Below are 20060 nucleotides of genomic sequence, written 5' to 3' on the forward strand. Positions count from 1 at the left end.
ATTAAACAATGTAATATTTCACACAACATTGAATGGTAAAATGGTAAATGGGTTGTACTTGTATAGTGCTTTTCTACCTTTTTTTTTAAGGAACTCAAAGCGCTTTGACACTATTTCCACATTCACCCATACACACACATTCACACACACACTGATGGCAGGAGCTGCCATGCAAGGCGCTAACCAGGACCCATCAGGAGCAAGGGTGAAGTGTCTTGCTCAAGGACACAACGGACGTCACTAGGATGGTAGAAGGTGGGGATTGAACCAGTAACCCTCAGATTGCTGGCACGGCCACGCTCCCAACTTCGCCACGCTGTCCCCAATAAACAATGTAATCTTTCACACAATATTGATTAAACAATGTGATATTTCACACAATATTGATTAAACAATGTGATATTTCACACAGTATTAACTAAACAATGTAATATTTCACACAATATTTACTAAACAATGTAATATTTCACACAATATTAACTAAACAATGTAATATTTTACACAATATTCACTAAACAATGAAATATTTCACACAATATTAACTAAACAATGTAATATTTCACACAATATTAACTAAACAATGTAATATTTCACACAATGTTGATTAAACAATGTAATATTTCACACAATATTAACTAAACAATGTAATATTTCACACAATATGAATTAAACAATGTAATATTTCACACAATATTGATTAAAAAATGTAATATTTCACACAATATTGATTAAACAATGTAATATTTCACACAATATTAACTAAACAATGTAATATTTTACACAACATTCACTAAACAATGTAATAGTTCACACAATATAAACTAAACAATGTAATATCTCACACAATATTTACTAAACAATGTATTATTTCACACAATATTAACTAAACAATGTAATATTTTACACAATATTCACTAAACAATGTAATATTTCACACAATATTAACTAAACAATGTAATATTTCACACAATATTAATTAAACAATGTAATATTTTACACAATATTTACTAAACAATGTAACATTTCACACAATATTAACTAAACAATGTAATATTTTACACAATATTCAGTAAACAATGTAATATTTCACACAATATTAACTAAACAATATAATATTTCACACAATATTAACTAAACAATGTAATATTTTGCACAATATTAACTAAACAATTTAATATTTCACACAATATGAACTAAACAATGTCATATTTCACACAACATGAACTAAACAATGTAATATTTCACACAATATGAACTAAACAATGTCATATTTCACACAATATGAAGTAAACAATGTCATATTTCACACAATATGAAGTAAACAATGTCATATCTCACACAATATGAAGTAAACAATATCATATTTCACACAATATGAAGTAAACAATGTAATATTTCACACAATATGAAGTAAACAATGTCATATTTCACACAATATAAACTAAACAATGTCATATTTCACACAATATGAAGTAAACAATGTCATATTTCACACAATATGAAGTAAACAATGTCATATTTCACACGAAGTAAACAATGTCATATTTCACACAATATGAAGTAAACAATGTCATATTTCACACAATATGAAGTAAACAATGTCATATTTCACACAATTTGACGTAAACAATGTCATATTTCACACAATATGAAGTAAACAATGTCATATTTCACACAATATGAAGTAAACAATGTCATATTTATGTTGCAGATGATTGACGGCGAGGCCTTCCTGCTGCTAACGCAGACGGACATCGTGAAGATCATGAGCATCAAGCTAGGCCCCGCCCTCAAGATCTCCAACGCCATCCTCATGTTCAAGAGCGCAGACGAAGCTCCCAAATGAAGGTTCCTGTGCCTAACCGTACTTCCTGTTCCTCGCCAAGAGAGGGCCACGGACAAAAGTATCGGGACGCCTTCTAAAACACCCGTGTGGGACGCCATGTCAGAAAAGGGTTTGATAATACATGCAGCTTGGAGACAATGTTTTTGTAAAAGTCCAACAAATACTTCCAAAAAAAAATTGGAGAATTGCAAAAAAAGAAAACAAGACTTAGTGCAGTAGATTTAGTGTTTAGTGCAATAATTCATTCTAATGCCTTTCAACAAATATGTGGAAACACTAGCAGAGCATTTTGTGCCAAAATTTAATGTACAGAAAATGAAATAATGCTCATCTATTTATGATCCCGTTAGCATACAATTGTGAAGACTAATCTTAAACAAATAGCTATTATCCTGTAATGAGCTATGTCACGACATCATTCCATTGGAAGTTTTCTAATCAAACAATGAGGTTTACAAGAATTATTCAACATCATCTCACACAATTTATTGGACAATTGTTATGCGTTTAAATTGATTAATTAGTCTTTGAATAATCTATTTTGGTTATTACAATTGAATATATTTTTTCGTTTTTTTATTTTTTATTTATTTTTGTAATTCTGAAAGGTTTAAATTGATCAGAAAACAGTTAGGTTTAATATAAATATTTAAGATTATATTTCACAATTTATTGGACAATTTTTATGCATTTAAATTGATTAATTAGTCTTTAAATAATCTATTTTGGTTATTATAATTTAAAATATATTTTTTCCATTTTTATTTTAATAATTTATTTGGGTGATTCTGAAATGTTTAGAAAACAAGTTTAATATAAATATTTAAGATTATCTTTCACAATTTATTGGACAATTGTTATGCGTTTAAATGGATTCATTAGTCTTTGAATAATCTATTTTGGTTATTATAATTTTTAAAAATTGTTTTCATTTTTATTTTAATAATTTATTTGGGTAATTCTAAAATATTTAAATTGTTTAGAAAACAAGTTAGGTTTAATATAAAAATTTAAGATGATATTTCACAATTTAAAAAAAAAAGATCCTTTACTTCAAATAATTAAACCAATAATTAGGTTTAATATAAATATTTAAGATTATACTTCACAATTTAATGGACAGTTTAACCAATGATTTTTTTGTTCAATAGATTTTTTAGTTTATAATCTATTCTGGTTATTTTTTATATGTTTAAATTAATCCGAAAACAGTAAAATTCAAAATAAATATTTGAGATTATTTTTCACAATTAAAAAAAACAAAACTAAATTATTTCAAATGTAAATATGTTTACATTGGTCCTAAAATAATTAGGTCCAATAAAAATATTTAAGAGGATATTTCACAATTGAAAAAAAAACAAATTATTTCAAATGTAAATATCCATCCATCCATCCCATCCATTTTCTATGTTGGTCATAACATAATTAGGTTCAATATAAATGTTTAAGATTATACTTCACAATTTAAAGGCCTACTGAACCCCACTACTACCGACCACACAGTCTGATAGTTTATATATCAATGATGAAATCTTAACATTGCAACACATGCCAATACGGCCGGGTTAACTTATAAAGTGCAATTTTAAATTTCCCGCTAAACTTCCGGTTGAAAACGTCTTTGGATGATGACGTATGCGCGTGACGTAACCAGTGAAACGCAAGTATCGGTACACCATTGAATACAATACAAAATAGCTCTGTTTTCATCTCATAATTCCACAGTATTCTGGACGTCTGTGTTGGTGAATCTTTTGCAATTTGTTTAATGAACAATGAAGACTGCAAAGAAGAAAGTTGTAGGTGGGATCGGTGTATTAGCGGCGGACTACAGCAACACAACCAGGAAGACTTTGACTCGGATATCAGACGCGCTAGCCGACGCTTGCCACCGACCGCACGGATGATCGTGGTGAAGTCTTTCGTCCTTCCGTCGATCGCTGGAACGCAGGTGAGCACGGGTGTTGATGAGCAGATGAGAGCTGGCTGGCGTAGGTGGAGCGCTAATGTTTTTATCATAGCTCTGTGAGGTCCCGTTGCTAAGTTAGCTTCAATGGCGTCGTTCGCAACAGCATTTTTAAGCTTCGCCAAGCTGGAAAGCCTTAACCGTGTATTTACATGTTCATGGTTTAATAGTATTGTTGATTTCCTGTCTATCCTTCCAGTCAGGGGTTTATGTATTTTGTTTCTATCTGCATTTGAGCCCGATGCTATCACGTTAGCTCCGTAGCTAAGTTAGCTTCAATGGCGTCGTTAGCAACAGCATTTTTAAGCTTCGCCAAGCTGGAAATTATTAACCGTGTATTTACATGTCCACGGTTTAATAGTATTGTTGATCTTCTGTCTATCCTTCCAGTCAGTGGTTTATTTATTTTGTTTCTATCTGCATTTGAGCCTGATGCTATCACGTTAGCTCAGTAGCTAAAGAGCTTCGTCGATAAATTGTCGTGGAGATAAAAGTCACTGTGAATGTCCATTTCGCGTTCTCGACTCTCATTTTCAAGAGGATATAGTATCCGAGGTGGTTTAAAATACAAATACGTGATCCACAATAGAAAAAGGAGAGAGTGTGGAATCCAATGAGCCAGCTTGTACCTAAGTTACGGTCAGAGCGAAAAAAGATATGTCTTGCACTGCATTCTAGTCCTTCACTCTAATGTTCCTCATCCACGAATCTTTCATCCTCTCTCAAATTAATGGGGTAATCGTCGCTTTCTCGGTCCGAATCTCTCTCGCTGCTGGTGTAAACAATAGGAAAATATGAGCAGTCCTTCCTCCGGTGTCGTCACGCTACTTCCGGTAGGGGCAAGGCTTTTTTTTTATCAGAGACCAAAAGTTGAGAACTTTATCGTCGTCGTTCTATACTAAATCCTTTCAGCAAAAATATGGCAATATCGCGAAATGATCAAGTATGACACATAGAATGGATCTGCTATCCCCGTTTAAATTTAAAAAATTCATTTCAGTAGGCCTTTAAAGGGAAACTTGACCAATGATTTCACTTTTGAATATGATTACATTGGTCATGAAATAAATCTGTTCAACATAAATATTTTAAGATTATATTTCACAATTTAATAAATTATTAGGCAATTGTTCACATCGAAAATCATACATTTGTGTTATTGTGTATTTTTCTGAATGATTCCACACTCCAGACTAATTAACAGCGTTTCTTCATTTGAACTTTGTTGGTCCTGCAGCACTTTTTGTACGCAACACGCTGATTTGTGGACACGCACAACAACTACAATGACAACAACAACTACTACAATAGAACAACAATGACAATGAGCACAATTGTGACAATGACAGCAACAACGACAATAAAAATAACAATGACACTGAGAACAATAACAACAATGATAATGAGAAGAATGACAATGAGAATTATAACAACAATGACAATAAGAACAATGAGAATGAGAAGAATGACAATGATGACACAGAACAATGATAATGAGAAGAATGACAACAATAACATTGACACTGTGAACAATAATAACAATGACAATGAGAAGAATGACAACAATAACAATGACACTGAGAATAAGAATAACAATGACAATGAGAAGAATGACGACAATAACAATGACAATGAGAAGAATGACAAATATAACAATGAGAAAAATGATGACAATGAGAAGAATTACAACAATGTGAAGAATGACAATGACACTGAGAAAAACAACAATGAGAAGAATGACAAATATAACAACAATGAGAATGAGAAGAATGACAATGACACAGAACTATGATGACAATGAGAAGAATGACAATGACACAGAACTATGATGACAATGAGAAGAATGACAACAATGACAATGAGAAGAATGACGACAATAACAATGACACTAAGAACAATAATAACAATGACAATGAGAATGATGACAATGACACTGAGAAGAAGACTGACAATGAGAAGAATGACAAATATATCAAAAATGACAATGAGAAGAATGACAATGACACTGAGAACAACAACAACAATGAGAAGAATGACAAATATAACAACAATGACTTAATTCCTGGAGCACAAGTGTGAAGTCCAACATGGAGAATGTGAAGTGACTAAAAAGTATTTGTGTGTTTTACAAGACTTTGTTGTGTTCTGTTTTTTACACCTTATGTCACTGTGTGTGTGTGTGTGTGTGTGTGTGTGTGTGTGTGTGTGTGTGTGTGTGTGTGTGTGTGTGTGTGTGTGTGTGTGTGTGTGTGTGTGTGTGTGTGTGTGTGTGTGTGTGTGTGTGTGTGTGTGTGTGTGTGTGTGTGTGTGTGTGTGTGTGTGTGTGTGTGTGTGTGTGTGTGTGTGAGAGAGAGAGAGATAAGATAATGGTGAATCATTGCAATAAACATCCAAAGTTGACTTAACTTTGTTTGTTGTTCGTAGGCTTGCCAACCTTGTACTGCCACACATGGACTGAAAGTCAAATGTACCGCAGTGAGTTCCAATATTATCTATAAACTAATATTTCACACAATATTCTCTAAACAATGTAATCTTTCACACAATATGAACTAAACAATGTAATATTTCACACAATATTAACTAAACAATGTAATATTTCGCACAATATGAAGTAAACAATGTAATATTTCACACAATCTGAACTAAACGATGTCATATTTCACACAATATTAACTAAACAATATAATATTTCACACAATATTAATTAAACAATGTAATATTTCACACAATATTAACTAAACAATGTAATATTTTACACAATATTAACTAAACAATTTAATATTTCACACGTTGTGAACTAAACAATGTAATATTTCACACAATATTAACTAAACAATGTAATATTTCACACAATATTAATTTAAACAATGTAATATTTAACACAAAATAAACTAAACAATGTCATATTTCACACAATATTAACTAAACAATATAATATTTCACTCAATATTAATTAAACAATGTAATATTTCACACAATATAAACTAAACAATGTAATATTTCACACAATATTAACTAAAAAATGTACAATTTCTCACAATGGCGGCCAGCTGGTGAAAGTTAGGGCACTCCTGGCGTGGCTTCCCGAAGGAGGAATGGTGCGGTATCCGGTCTCCTCCTGCACCCACGCTCGCTGGATCCCATCGGTTCCTGGCTTGTTCCTATCGTTGGTTTGGAGGAAGAGGCTTGCCGCCGTCGCTCCTGCTGGCCCCGCCCCCGGAGGCGCGGGGTGGATTCCCGCCACCTGCGGGGCTGTGTGTCGGGCCCCACCTGGATTAGCTGCGGCCTTGGACGTGCTGGCCCCCGCCAGGTTCGGTCTTGTGAACGCAAGATCCTTGACAAACAAAACTTTTATCCTGAAGGATTTCTTCACTTCCCGCGGACTGGACTTCCTCTGTGTGACGGAAACATGGCTGAGAGCCGGTGAGTCCGCCCCTCTTAATGAACTTCTGCCTCCGGAGTGTTCCTACTTTAATTCTCCGCGGTCGTCCGGCCGAAAAGGAGGAGGATTAGCAGCCGTTTTTAAAAATGACTTTAAATGCCGTCAGATCCGCGTGCAATCCTCCTTTTCAAGCTTCGAACTGTGCATGTTTGAACTGGGTCTTTCTGATGTCGTCCTGTGTGCCGTCGTTTATTGACCACCCAAGTACCACAAAGACTTTATAACTGACTTTTCTGAATTTCTGGCTGAAATCCTGCCCAAATATGATCGTGTCCTTATTGTGGGTGATTTTAATATTCACATCTGCTGTCCAGACGAGTCGCTTCCCAGGAGCTTCCTGAATGTAATTGACTCTTTTAACTTCATACAATCTGTATGTGGTTCCACACATGAACGCGGGCATACACTCGATTTAGTGCTCTCGTATGGTTTATGTGTTTTTAATTTGGACATTTGCGACGCTGTGTTCTCTGATCATATGCCGATCCTGTTTGATATTCCCACTCAGTGTCCGGTTAAATTGTGCGCTCCGCCTCAACGCTCTCGCATGTTTAATTCTTTGTCTCCTGCTCTGTTCTCCTCAATTTTTTCGACTCTTTGTGAGGATAATTCTGCAGCCTCTGTATGTTTGAATAGTGAAGAGTTGGTTTCTGGGTTCAACTCTATTTGTTTACAAACACTGGACACGATCGCTCCTTTCAAGTGTCGCCGCTCTAAAGCCACGCCTCAGCCCTGGTTGAATGACGTCACTCGGGCTGCCAGGCGCAAATGTAGGATGGCAGAGAGAAAATGGAAAAAAGACAGGCTGCATGTGTCCTTTGCCATTTTTAAAGAAAGCCTGCTTTCCTTTCAGATGACTGTAAAGGCAGAGATGAATATATATCTATCTCAGATTATATCTTCTAACTATAACAACCCCAAAGTTCTGTTTAAAACTATTAACACTGTCATTGATGCTCCCAAATCTGTTGGTTTTGATGCTGCTTTTGAATTCTGTGAAAATTGTCTCCATTTTTTCACTGACAAAATTGTGTCAACTAGAGCCAGTTTATCTCAGCCTTCATATGACCCTTCTGTTCCACTGAATTTCTCTTCTGTTTTCCATCAGTTTGAGCCGGTGTCCTTTTCTTTTTTAAATGACACAGTTAGTCATATGAAGCCCTCTGGTTCTCCTGCAGACTCTCTCCCACCTCGCCTGTTTAAGGAGGTACTTGCTACTATTGGATCAAGTGTCCTTAACATTATCAATAGTAGCCTCTCTTCTGGAATAGTTCCAGTAGAGTTTAAACATGCAGTGGTACGACCTCTACTTAAAAAACCAAGCCTCGACCCCTCTCTCCTCTCTAACCTTAGACCTATCTCTAATCTTCCATACATTTCTAAAATATTAGAGAAGGTTGTCTACAGTCAATTGTTGCCCTTCTTAGAAGATAATGGTGTCACTGAGTTGTTCCAGTCCGGTTTTAAAGCCCTCCACAGCACAGAGTCAGCGCTTCTAAAAGTTTTTAACGATATCCTCCTGTCAACTGATTCTGGTAAATATGTTGTCCTGGTGCTTTTAGATCTGTCTGCTGCTTTCGACACCGTCGACCACGCCACCTTAATCACTCGTCTTGAGAACTGTGTGGGCATTAAGGGCGCCGCCCTCAACTGGTTCCGGTCGTACTTAACCGACAGGAGTTTTTGTGTAAAAATAGACAGTTTTATGTCTTCCACAGCTCCTTTACCACATGGGGTTCCCCAGGGCTCAATCTTTGCCCCAATCTTATTTGCGCTTTACCTTCTCCCCCTTGGTTCTATTTTTAGGAAGTACGATATTGCATTTCATTTTTATGCCGATGATTGCCAGATTTATTTTCCCATGGCACAAAATAACACGGTTCAACGTCTTATTGACTGCCTGCACGATATCAAAGCCTGGCTTTCAGCTAACTTCCTGAGCCTAAATGAAGACAAAACAGAAGTTATGTTGTTCGGTCCAAGTCGCTCCCCCTCCCCCAACGTTGACCTCGGACCAGTACCTGCACCACGACTGGTTCTCGCACCAGTACCTGCACCACGGCTGGTTCTCGCACCAGCACCTGTACTACGACTGGTTCTCGCACCAGCACCGGCTGCCATGACAGCGACTCCGGCTGCCACGACAGCGACTCCGGCTGCCACGACAGCGACTCCGGCTGCCACGACAGCGACTCCGGCTGCCACGACAGCGACTCCTGCTGCCACGACAGCGACTCCTGCTGCCACGACAGCGATTCCTGCTGCCACGACAGCGACTCCTGCTGCCACGACAGCGACTCCTGCTGCCACGACAGCGACTCCGGCTGCCACGACAGCGACTCCGGCTGCCACGACAGCGACTCCGGCTGCCACGACAGCGACTCCGGCTGCCACGACAGCGACTCCTGCTGCCACGACAGCGGCGACTCCGGCTGCCACGACAGCGACGACTCCGGCTGCCACGACAGCGACGTCGACTCCTCCGGCGGCCACGGCGACGTCGACTCCTCCGGCTGCCACGGCGACGTCGACACCTACCGCTTCCACGGCGACGTCTCAGCGACCTCGAGTGGTCCGGCTGCGCAAGCAGCTCTCTCAGAGGTCAGGTAATGGACGCCAGTGGCGCAAACAGCAGCGACATCCAAGACTTTGTTGCAGGACTCAGAGGCTGCTGAACTTCTGGCGCCACTCACGCCCACCTTCTCAGCGGCCACGAATGTGGCCTTTCCGTGGTCGCCCGCCTCGGCGTTCCATTCGCCGCCGCCACCTGACCCTTCCCCGGTGGATTCGGGGACACGTGGCCTGGCGACCCACCACCAAGTCACCCCCCCGCCCGCCCTTGACTCGTGAACTATTGCTTGTTTTTTTTGGGTTCCAGTTGTTTTTTTGTTTTCAAGGGACATCTGGAATCTGTCCTTTTAGGGGGGGGTACTGTTAGGATCCGCTGCTCGGATCAGTTTGTTTACAGTTTAGTGTCACGTGTTTGTTTGTTTCTGTTGCCATGACGGCAGATTATGCTCAGCTGCCTCTGGTTAGTGTTCGAGACGCTCACCTGTTGTCCGGGCACTAATCAGAGGGCTATTTAGTCTTTGCCCGGGCCTCACTCGGCCTGGCTTCCTAATTTGCTTTCACGCAACAGCTAACGACCACTTTGCTTCCTGCTAGCTCTCATGCTATATTATTTTACTTGCTAGCTCCCACGCTAGTCGTTTTTGTTTTTTCCTGTCTGATTTAGTTCCTGAATAAATCATTTTTCCTACCTGCAAGCTGTGTCCGAGCCCGTCTGCATCCTTGGGAGAACACCTCGCACCACGATGCGACCAGGTCGTTACACCCAGCTTTGCATGTGTCACCAGTGGTAGCGTAACTAATGCTAGACAAGAACGACTTCAACCGAATTACAGGACACCAGTGTCCGTAAAGAAAACTGAAGTGGCGACAGTACCTGAAGCTAAGTACAACTTCCGAGAAAATAAATCTGAAGACCCAAATAAAATATGTCCCATCCACAATAAGCCTCACCCTCTACGTAAATGCCATGGCTTACGAAACAAACCACTCAAAGAAAGAAAGGCTTATCTGAAAGAGCAACACATCTGTTATCACTGTTGCGCATCTACGAGACACATGGCAAAGGATTGTGAAAAAGCTGTGCAATGTAAAGAGTGTGACAGCACTAGGCACATAACAGCGCTTCACCCTGGTCCACCACCAATAACGGAGAACTCCCCAGTGAAGGAAGACCAAGGCGGGGAGAATAATGAAGATCTCATCCCATCAGTGACATCAAAGTGTACTGAGATCTGTGGCAATTCAGTGACTCCAAAATCCTGTTCCAAAATGTGTTTAGTCAGAGTATACCCTGCTGGCCAAAGAGAGAAAGCTGCCAAAATGTATGCAGTCCTGGATGAGCAAAGTAACCGATCCCTTGCTAAAACAGATTTCTTCAATCTCTTCGGCATCAAATCAGATTCAGCACCATACACACTGAGGACATGTTCTGGGGTAATGGAGACAGCAGGAAGACGTGCATGCAACTTCATTATAGAGTCATTGGACATGCAAACCACAGTACCTCTCCCCACACTTATAGAATGCGACATGATGCTTCATGACAGATCAGAGATCCCATCACCAGAGATTATTCAGCATCATTCTCATCTAGCTCCACTGGAAGGAAAAATACCAGCAGTTGACCCCAATGCAGCAATTTTGATTTTACTCGGAAGAGATATCATCCAAGTGCTTACTTAGTAAGGGAGCAGTACAATGGATCTGACGAGGCACCTTATGCACAACGTCTTGACCTAGGTTGGGTCAAAGTCGGGGAAGTATGTCTTGGAGGAGCTCATAAGCCAGCAAACATCAACGTCTTCAGGACTAATCTGCTGCACAATGGACGAGAAACATTTCTAAGTCCATGTTCTAACACCATCCGTGTCACTGAAAAGTTCAGCAGGCCTAATCCGTGCCATGGTCTGCAACCCCCCAAACACCTGGAGGAGATGGACAACCTCGGCAGCCAAGTTTTTCAAAAAGCTAAGAATGACGATAAACCAGGTTTGTCTCCTGATGGTCAAGCATTCCTTCACATTATGAACAAAGAACTATACAAAGATGAGTCAAAGACTTGGGTTGCCCCGTTACCCTTTCGATCACCTCGTCGCCACCTCTCAAACAATTGGGAACAAGCATTAAAGCGTCGTTCATCCCTTTATCATACGCAGAAGAGAGACGTCATATCTGCACCTCCAGGAGACTTCAACATGAAAGACATCCACTCAAGACAATGGCGGCAAGTCCAACTTCTCTCTGATAGATTCTGGAAGCGATGGAAACAAGAATACCTTTCAACCATACAACCTAGGAGAAAATGGTATGCAGAAAGGCCTAACCTGCAAGTTGGAGACCTAGTACTACTGAAAGACGGCCAGGTGAGAAGAAATAAATGGCCCACTGGACTCATCGTCAAGTCTATCAACAGCCATGACAACAAAGTAAGAAAAGTAGACGTCAAGATCATCCGACAAGGTACCCTAAGAATCTACACTAGACCTGTTTCAGAGGTCGTGTTGCTCCTTCGTAAAGAGACTGTACAATGGTATAAAACATTATACCAGGCGGGGAGTGTAATGCCCGTTTGATTGTGGAGGATTACTGACACCTTGTGGCGATGGGAAAATGCTGCGCGTCATCAGTTTGGGCACTTCCAGTTTAGGATGTTAGTCCAGTTCATAAACAATGAGAAGTAGACGAGTTGTGTTAACTCTTACAAGCCTTGGAAAAGATAAGTCTTTTTACAATAAAAAATGAAAGTCCAATGCAAGACAAAGCAAGATCAACAACAATAAAGAGCCTAAATGGATTAATCTGCTTTGGAACTTTATTAGAACGTCTTAGATTGTTTGTTAGCTGTCTGCCGAGCTGTATAACCTCATCACATATAGTGAGGGCAGAACAGTCACTGTTTGTGGTCCGCTTCGTCTCCTACTAAGCCTATCACTCTTCCTAGTCTTCAACCCCCTGATCTTTCACTGATTCCTAAAGAATATCATTCCCTTAGTGATGTGTTTTGTAAAGACCGGGCTACGTCACTACCCCCCCACCGCCCATATGACTGTGCCATTGACCTCCTTCCAGGGTCTCCGCTACCTTCTTCACGGCTATACAATATTTCGCGTCCTGAACAGCATGCTATGGAGGAATACATCTCCTCTTCTCTCGCCGCCGGACACATTCGTCCCTCTTCCGCTCCCGTGGCGGCTGTTTTTTTTTTCGTTAAGAAGGATAGAGGGTTGTGACCTTATATAGACTACCGAGCCCTAAACAAGATCACGGTTAAGAATAAATACCCCCTTCCACTACTGGAGTCTTCGTTTGCGCTTCTGCATGGGGCGGTAGTATTTACCAAATTAGATCTACGTAACGCGTATCACCTTGTGCGTATTCGTCAGGGCGATGAATGGAAGACTGCTTTTAACACTTCTCTACGCCACTTTGAGTATTGCGTCATGCCGTTCGGCTTCACAAATGCTCCCGGTGTTTTTCAGTGTTGGATCAATGATGTTCTCCGCGACATGATAGGCCGTTTCGTAGTAGTGTACTTGGACAACATAATTATCTTTTCACGCTCCATTGAAGTACACCATCAGCATGTCCGTCTGGTCTTGCAGAGACTTTTAGAGAACCGATTATTTGTTAAACCCCAAAAATGCATGTTTCATTCTCCCACAGTGTCGTTTCTGGGGCTGATTGTAGAGAAGGGGCAGGTTAAGCCAGACCCAGCTAAGGTCCAAGCTGTGGTAGACTGGCCTACGCCGTCGTCCAGGAAGCTGTTGCAACGGTTTCTAGGGTTTGCAAACTTTATTGACGTTTTATTAGAGACTTCAAGGCCTACTGAAACCTACTACTACCGACCACGCAGTCTGATAGTTTATATATCAATGATGAAATCTTAACATTGCAACACATGCCAATACGGCCGGGTTAACTTATAAAGTGACTTTTAAAACTTCCCGGGAAATATCCGGCTGAAACGTCGCGGTATGATGACGTATGCGCGTGACGAAGTCAGAGTAACGGAAGTTATGGTACCCGTAGAATCCTATACAAAAAGCTCTGTTTTCATTTCATAATTCCACAGTATTTTGGACATCTTTTGCAATTTGTTTAATGAACAATGAAGGCTGCAAAGAAGACAGTTGTAGGTGGGATCGGTGTATTAGCAGCGGACTACAGCAACACAACCAGGAGTACTTTGTTGGAGCGCTAGCCGCGCTAGCCGCGCTAGCCGCGCTAGCCGCGCTAGCCGCGCTAGCCGCGCTAGCCGGCGACCTCACCTTGACTTCCTACGTCTCCGGGCCGCCAAACGCATCGGGTGAAGTCCTTCGTCCTTCTGCCGATCGCTGGAACGCAGGTGAGCACGGGTGTTGATGAGTAGATGAGGGCTGGCTGGCGTAGGTGGAGAGCTAATGTTTTTAGCATAGCTCTGTGAGGTCCCGTTGCTAAGTTAGCTTCAATGGCGTCCTTAGCACAGCATTGTTAACCTTCGCCAGCCTGGAAAGCATTAACCGTGTATTTACATGTCCACGGTTTAATAGTATTGTTGATTTTCTATCTATCCTTTCAGTCAGAGGTTTATTTTTTTGTTTCTATATGCAGTTAAAGCACGATGCTATCACGTTAGCTCGTAGCTAAAGCATTTCGCCGATGTATTGTCGTGGAGATAAAAGGCACTGAATGTCCATTTTGCGTTCTCGACTCTCATTTTCAAGAGGATATAGTGTCCGAGGTGGTTTAACATACAAATCCGTGATCCACAATAAAAAAAGGAGAGTGTGGAATCCAATGAGCCAGCTTGTACCTAAGTTACGGTCAGAGCGAAAAAAGATACGTCCATCACTGTCTCTCAAGTCCTTCACTGTAACGTTCCTCATCTACGAATCTTTCATCCTCGCTCAAATTAATGGGGTAATCATCACTTTCTCGGTCCGAATCTCTCTCGCTCCATTGTAAACAATGGGGAATTGTGAGGAATACTAGCTCCTGTGACGTCACGCTACTTCCGGTACAGGCAAGGCTTTTTTTTATCAGCGAGCAAAAGTTGCGAACTTTATCGTCGATTTTCTCTATTAAATCCTTTCAGCAAAAATATGGCAATATCGCGAAATGATCAAGTATGACATAGAATGGATCTGCTATTCCCGTTTAAATAAAAAAAAATCATTTCAGTAGGCCTTTCAGTAAAGTAGCGCAGCCTTCCAATAGATTAACGTCCTCTAAAGTTCCTTTTAGAGGCTGACCAAGCTTTTCGACACCTTAAATCTCTTTTTACCTCTGCTCCTGTATTAGTCCACTGTAATCATGATCTCCCATTTTGAGTTGAGGTGGACGCATCTGACACCGGTGTAGGGGCTGTGCTGTCCCAGCATTCCAGTGCCAATCGGAGGCTGCACCCCTGCGCCTTCTTCTCCAAACGCCTTTCACCTGCAGAGAGGAACTATGATATTGGGAACGAAGAGCTTCTGGCAGTGGTCCTGGCCCTACAAGAATGGAGGCACTGGCTGGAGGGTGCCAAACATCCAATCATCATTTATACGGATCATCGTAACCTAGCCTACCTCCGCTCTGCTCAACGCCTCAATCCCCGCCAGGCTCGGTGGGCCCTATTCCTCACAAGGTTTGACTTTTGTATCACTTTTCGCCCAGGGTCACTCAATGGTAAACCTGACGCCTTGTCGAGGATGTTCTCTCCCCCAACCGAAGACACTCCCCCATCCTTCCCCAGTCCCGGATCCTTGCGCATTACAGTGGGAGGTTGAGAGGCGTGTGTCGGAGGCTATGAAGGACTCCCCATCTCCTGTTGGCTGCCCCCCTGGTCGCCTTTTTGTGCCGAGAACCTTCCGTCCAGAAGTCTTGTCTTGGGCTCACAACTCCAAGATTGCCTGCCACCCACGTGCCAGACGCACTGAGTTCCTACTCACTCAGGGGTTCTGGTGGCCAACCATCCACACTGACACAAAGAGATTTGTGGCTGCATGCCCTGTCTGCGCCAGGAGTAAGGCTTCCCATCAGGCTCCTGCAGGGTTGCTGCAGCCCCTTCCCATTCCCTCTCGTCCCTCAAATCTAAACTCCAAACATCTCAGAACAAGCTAGTCAGGTTACTGCTAGACCTCCACCCCAGATCTCACCTCACTCCTACCCACTTCTCTAAAGTGGGCTGGCTCAAGGTGGAGGACAGAGTTAAACAACTAGCACTGAGCCTAGTCTATAAAATCCGCTACACCTCCCTGATACCGAAGTACATGTCAAACTACTTCCTTAACGTAAATGACCGCCATAACCACAACACCAGGGGGAGCTCCACTAACCAGGTTAAACCCAGATTCCGAACTAACAAAGGTCTTAACTCATTCTCTTTCTATGCCACATCAATGTGGAATGCGCTCCCAACAGGTATAAAAGAAAGGGCATCTCTATCCTCCTTCAAAACCGCAATAAAAGTTCACCTCCAGGCAGCTACAACCCTAAACTAACACCCTCCCCGGATTGCTAATAATCAAATGTAAACAATCAAATGCAGATACTTTTTCTTATGCCTTCTGATCTCTCTCTCTCGCTCTCCCACTCTCTCTCTCTCTCTCTCTCTCTATGTCCACTACTTGATGTCCATATCCTACCCCCCCCTCCCCTCCACACCCCTGATTGTAAATAATGTAAATAATTCATTGTGATTATCTTGTGTGATGACTGTATTATGATGATAGTCTATATGATAGTATATATCTGTATCATGAATCAATTTAAGTGGACCCCGACTTAAACAAGTTGAAAAACTTATTCGGGTGTTACCATTTAGTGGTCAATTGTACGGAATATGTACTTCACTGTGCAACCTACTAATAAAAGTCTCAATCAATCAATCAAAAACCATGGTCGCTCATTTTTCTGGACTTTGTCACAGGTCTACCCATCTCCAGGGGGTTTTCTGTCATCCTCACCATTGTAGACAGATTCTCTAAATTCACACACTTTGTCCCCCTTCGTAGACTTCCCTCCTCCCTGGAAACCGCCAAACTTCTGGTCACCCATGTGGTTAGTCTTCACGGGATCCCCATGGATGTGGTGTCAGACTGAGGTCCTCAATTTTCATCTGCTACATGGAGATCATTCTGCAACCTGTTGGGGGCCACCGTTAGTATGTCATCAGGATACCACCCGCAATCTAATGGACAATCTGAAAGAGCCAACCAGGACTTGGGGGAAGCCTTGAGATGTGTTTGTCACCAACATCCATTGTGGTCCACCTATCTCCCTTGGGTGGAGTATGCCCGTAACACTCTCATTTGTTCTTCTACTGGCCGGTCCCCTTTTCATGTGGTGCATGGGTTCCAACCTCCTATATTTTCCTCTCAGGAATTAGAGTCCGCAGTCCCTTCCTGCGCCCAGTGCACCGTGTGTGGCGTGATACCCGTGCCGCCCTATCTCGCACTGCCAGACGAAACCAAACCATGGCAAATCGTCATCACAGACCAGCCCCTGACTACAAACCCGGCCAAAAAGTTTGGCTATCATCCGGAGATATCACACTGCCAGGAGAGTCGAAGAAACTGGCACCGAGATTCATTGGACCATACGAGGTGAAGCAGATGATTACTCCCGTCACAGCTCGACTCAAGGTACCTAAGTCATTTAAGTCATACCTAGTCTACCATTTCTCCCGCCTGAAGCCCGTCGAGTCGAGTGACCTTAGCCCTCCATCAGTGTCTCCCCCAGCGCCTCTGCAGGTGGAGGGTCATCCGGCCTTCATAGTCAACACCATCCTTGACGCCAGAAGGCGAGGCAGGGGGGTGCAGTTTCTGATCGACTGTAAGGGTTATCCCGCAGAGGATCGTTCCTGGATCTCTCGTTCCCTTATCATTGATAAAACGCTTATTACCGATTTTTATCACAGATTTCCTGAAAAACCAGGAGGTCCGCCAGGTGGCGTCCGTTGATTAAGGGGGGATACTGTCACCACCTCCTGCCACCTTGTGAGTTCCTGTGTTCCCATTTCGGGCGGAGTTGTGAGACGTGCACAGCTGCTCCCAATTTACCCTGATGCTATTTAAGCAGCACCTTGGCAGCTGGATGGCACTTGGTGATTCCACTCCTCGGCTCTCCACTTCTGATGGCTTTGTGTTTCTTGCAGCTTGTCATCCTGGCCACTCCCGGTGCCATCCAGCTTGGTGTCTACGTCGGCGGTAGCACGTCTTGCAACTCCGACCCAAGTTTGTTCTATTTTTATATATTAGTTTTTCTTTTTTCCACAGTGCCCATTTTGAGTTCTCCTTTTTGCATTGTGGCCTTTTGTTCCCTCCAGTGAGGAGCGCCTTTTTGTGAGTACGCAACTTCAGTAAATAACTGTTCAACTCACTGTTAGGTTTAAACACTGTTGACATCTATTAAAACAAGACAAGAAGGCAAGGAATCAAACAGAGACAGAATTCAATTTGGACTTAATTGAGGAGATGCCATGTTGACACTGTACCCTCTACAGTGTCACCCATGCTCTGACGAAAAAGCTTTTCGTCACCTCTTTTATTTTAGATATTCAATGTTCACGCACCAACAAATGTCACAGCAGGTATAGGAAGTATGCAAAACAGTCACTGTTCTTGGTCACATCGAAGACAAAAGAAGAGGATGTCTCGGCCTCTGCTCATCCTGGCTCCAACCTGGAGCAAGTTTTCGAAGACAATGAATAACCCCTCCCGTCTCCTGACCACAGCTACTTCAAAAGGGCAGCGGGTCGTAAATAGCGTTGCCCTCGGTTACCAAATAGTTCAGAGAGAGTTCGTAAAACACTTCAAGGGAGTTCCTCTGGAAGTTGAGCAGATCCTGTCATCTGTCCACTTTGAAGTCCTCGGGCCAGAACAACCTCCTTCTGTTGATTAACATACATGAAAGAAACACAGGAACACCATCTTGCTTCTCCCTTACACAGTGGAGTTTTATGAGCCTTACTCTTGGTGGGTTTTAAAAGACAGCCTTTTGTCTTCATATCAGGAGTACAAAGTATTTTTGTGATAACTTACAAACAATTATTCCAACACTCACCTTTTGTCTGCATCTTTGGGTTCCTCTCAAACTGTGTTATACAGAGCCGTGACACAAACAATGTAATATTTCACACAATATGAAGTAAACAATGTCATATTTCACACAATATTAACTAAACAATGTCATATTTCACACAATATGAAGTAAACAATGTCATATTTCACACAATATAAAGTAAACAATCAATCAATGTTTATTTATATAGCCCTAAATCACAAGTGTCTCAAAGGGCTGTACAAGCCACAACGACATCCGCGGTACAGAGCCCACATAAGGGCAAGGAAAACTCACCCCAGTGGGACGTCAGTGTGAATGACTATGTGAAACCTTGGAGAGGACCGCATATGTGGGGAGGGGAGACCGAAAGCAATGGATGTCGAGTGGGTCTGACATAATACTGTGAAAGTCCAGTCCAAAGTGGATCTAACATATTAGTGAAAGTCCAGTCCATAGTGGATCTAACACAATAAATGATAAATGGGTTATACTTGTATAGCGCTTTTCTACCTTCAAGGTACTCAAAGCACTTTGACAGTATTTCCACATTCACCCATTCACACACACATTCACACACTGATGGCGGGAGCTGCCATGCAAGGCGCTAACCAGCAGCCATCAGGAGCAAGGGTGAAGTGTCTTGCCCAAGGACACAACGGACGTGACTAGGATGGTAGAAGGTGGGGATTGAACCCCAGTAACCAGCAACCCTCCGATTGCTGGCATGGCCACTCTACCAACTTCGCCACGCCGCCCCCAATAGTGAGAGTCCAGTCCATAGTGGGGCCAGCAGGAAACCATCCCGAGCGGAGACGGGTCAGCAGCGCAGAGATGTCCCCAACCGATGCACAGGCGAGCGGTCCACACCGGGTCCCGACTCAGGACAGCTAGCACTTCATCCATGGCCACCGGAACTGTGTGTGTCCCCCTCCTCCACAAGAGAGAGGGGGGCAGAAGAGAAGAGAAAAGAAAAGAAACGGCAGATCAACTGGTCTAAAAAATGGGTCTATTTAAAGGCTAGAGTATACAAATGAGTTTTAAGATGGGACTTAAATGCTTCTACTGAGGTAGCATCTCTAACTGTTACCGGGAGGGCATTCTAGAGTACTGGAGCCCGAATAGAAAATGCTCTATAGCCCGCAGACTTTTTTTGGGCTCTGGGAATCACCAATAAGCCGGAGTTCTTTGAACGCAGATTTCTT

The 20060-nt window shown here is 42.2% G+C and overlaps 1 protein-coding gene across 7 annotated transcripts in view; it reads left to right on the plus strand.

Annotated features, from left to right (window-relative positions):
• l3mbtl1 (L3MBTL histone methyl-lysine binding protein 1) overlaps positions 1-16874 on the plus strand; it is an 84125-nt gene extending 67251 nt beyond the window's left edge. For 5 of the 7 annotated variants that reach the window (XM_062057554.1, XM_062057555.1, XM_062057556.1 and 2 more), the window contains exon 22: positions 1712-6206. In XM_062057554.1, the coding sequence (XP_061913538.1) occupies positions 1712-1846 (135 nt within the window). In that variant the 3' untranslated portion in view covers positions 1847-6206. Of the gene's footprint in view, positions 1-1711; positions 6207-6239; positions 6291-6868; positions 6884-16808 lie in introns of those variants that run through there. The other 2 variants (XR_009827151.1, XR_009827150.1) reach the window with 2 other exon arrangements.
• The last annotated feature ends 3186 nt before the right edge of the window (positions 16875-20060 follow it).

This window comes from Entelurus aequoreus, linkage group LG01, assembly GCF_033978785.1.
Source record: "Entelurus aequoreus isolate RoL-2023_Sb linkage group LG01, RoL_Eaeq_v1.1, whole genome shotgun sequence".
Taxonomy (NCBI): domain Eukaryota; kingdom Metazoa; phylum Chordata; class Actinopteri; order Syngnathiformes; family Syngnathidae; genus Entelurus; species Entelurus aequoreus.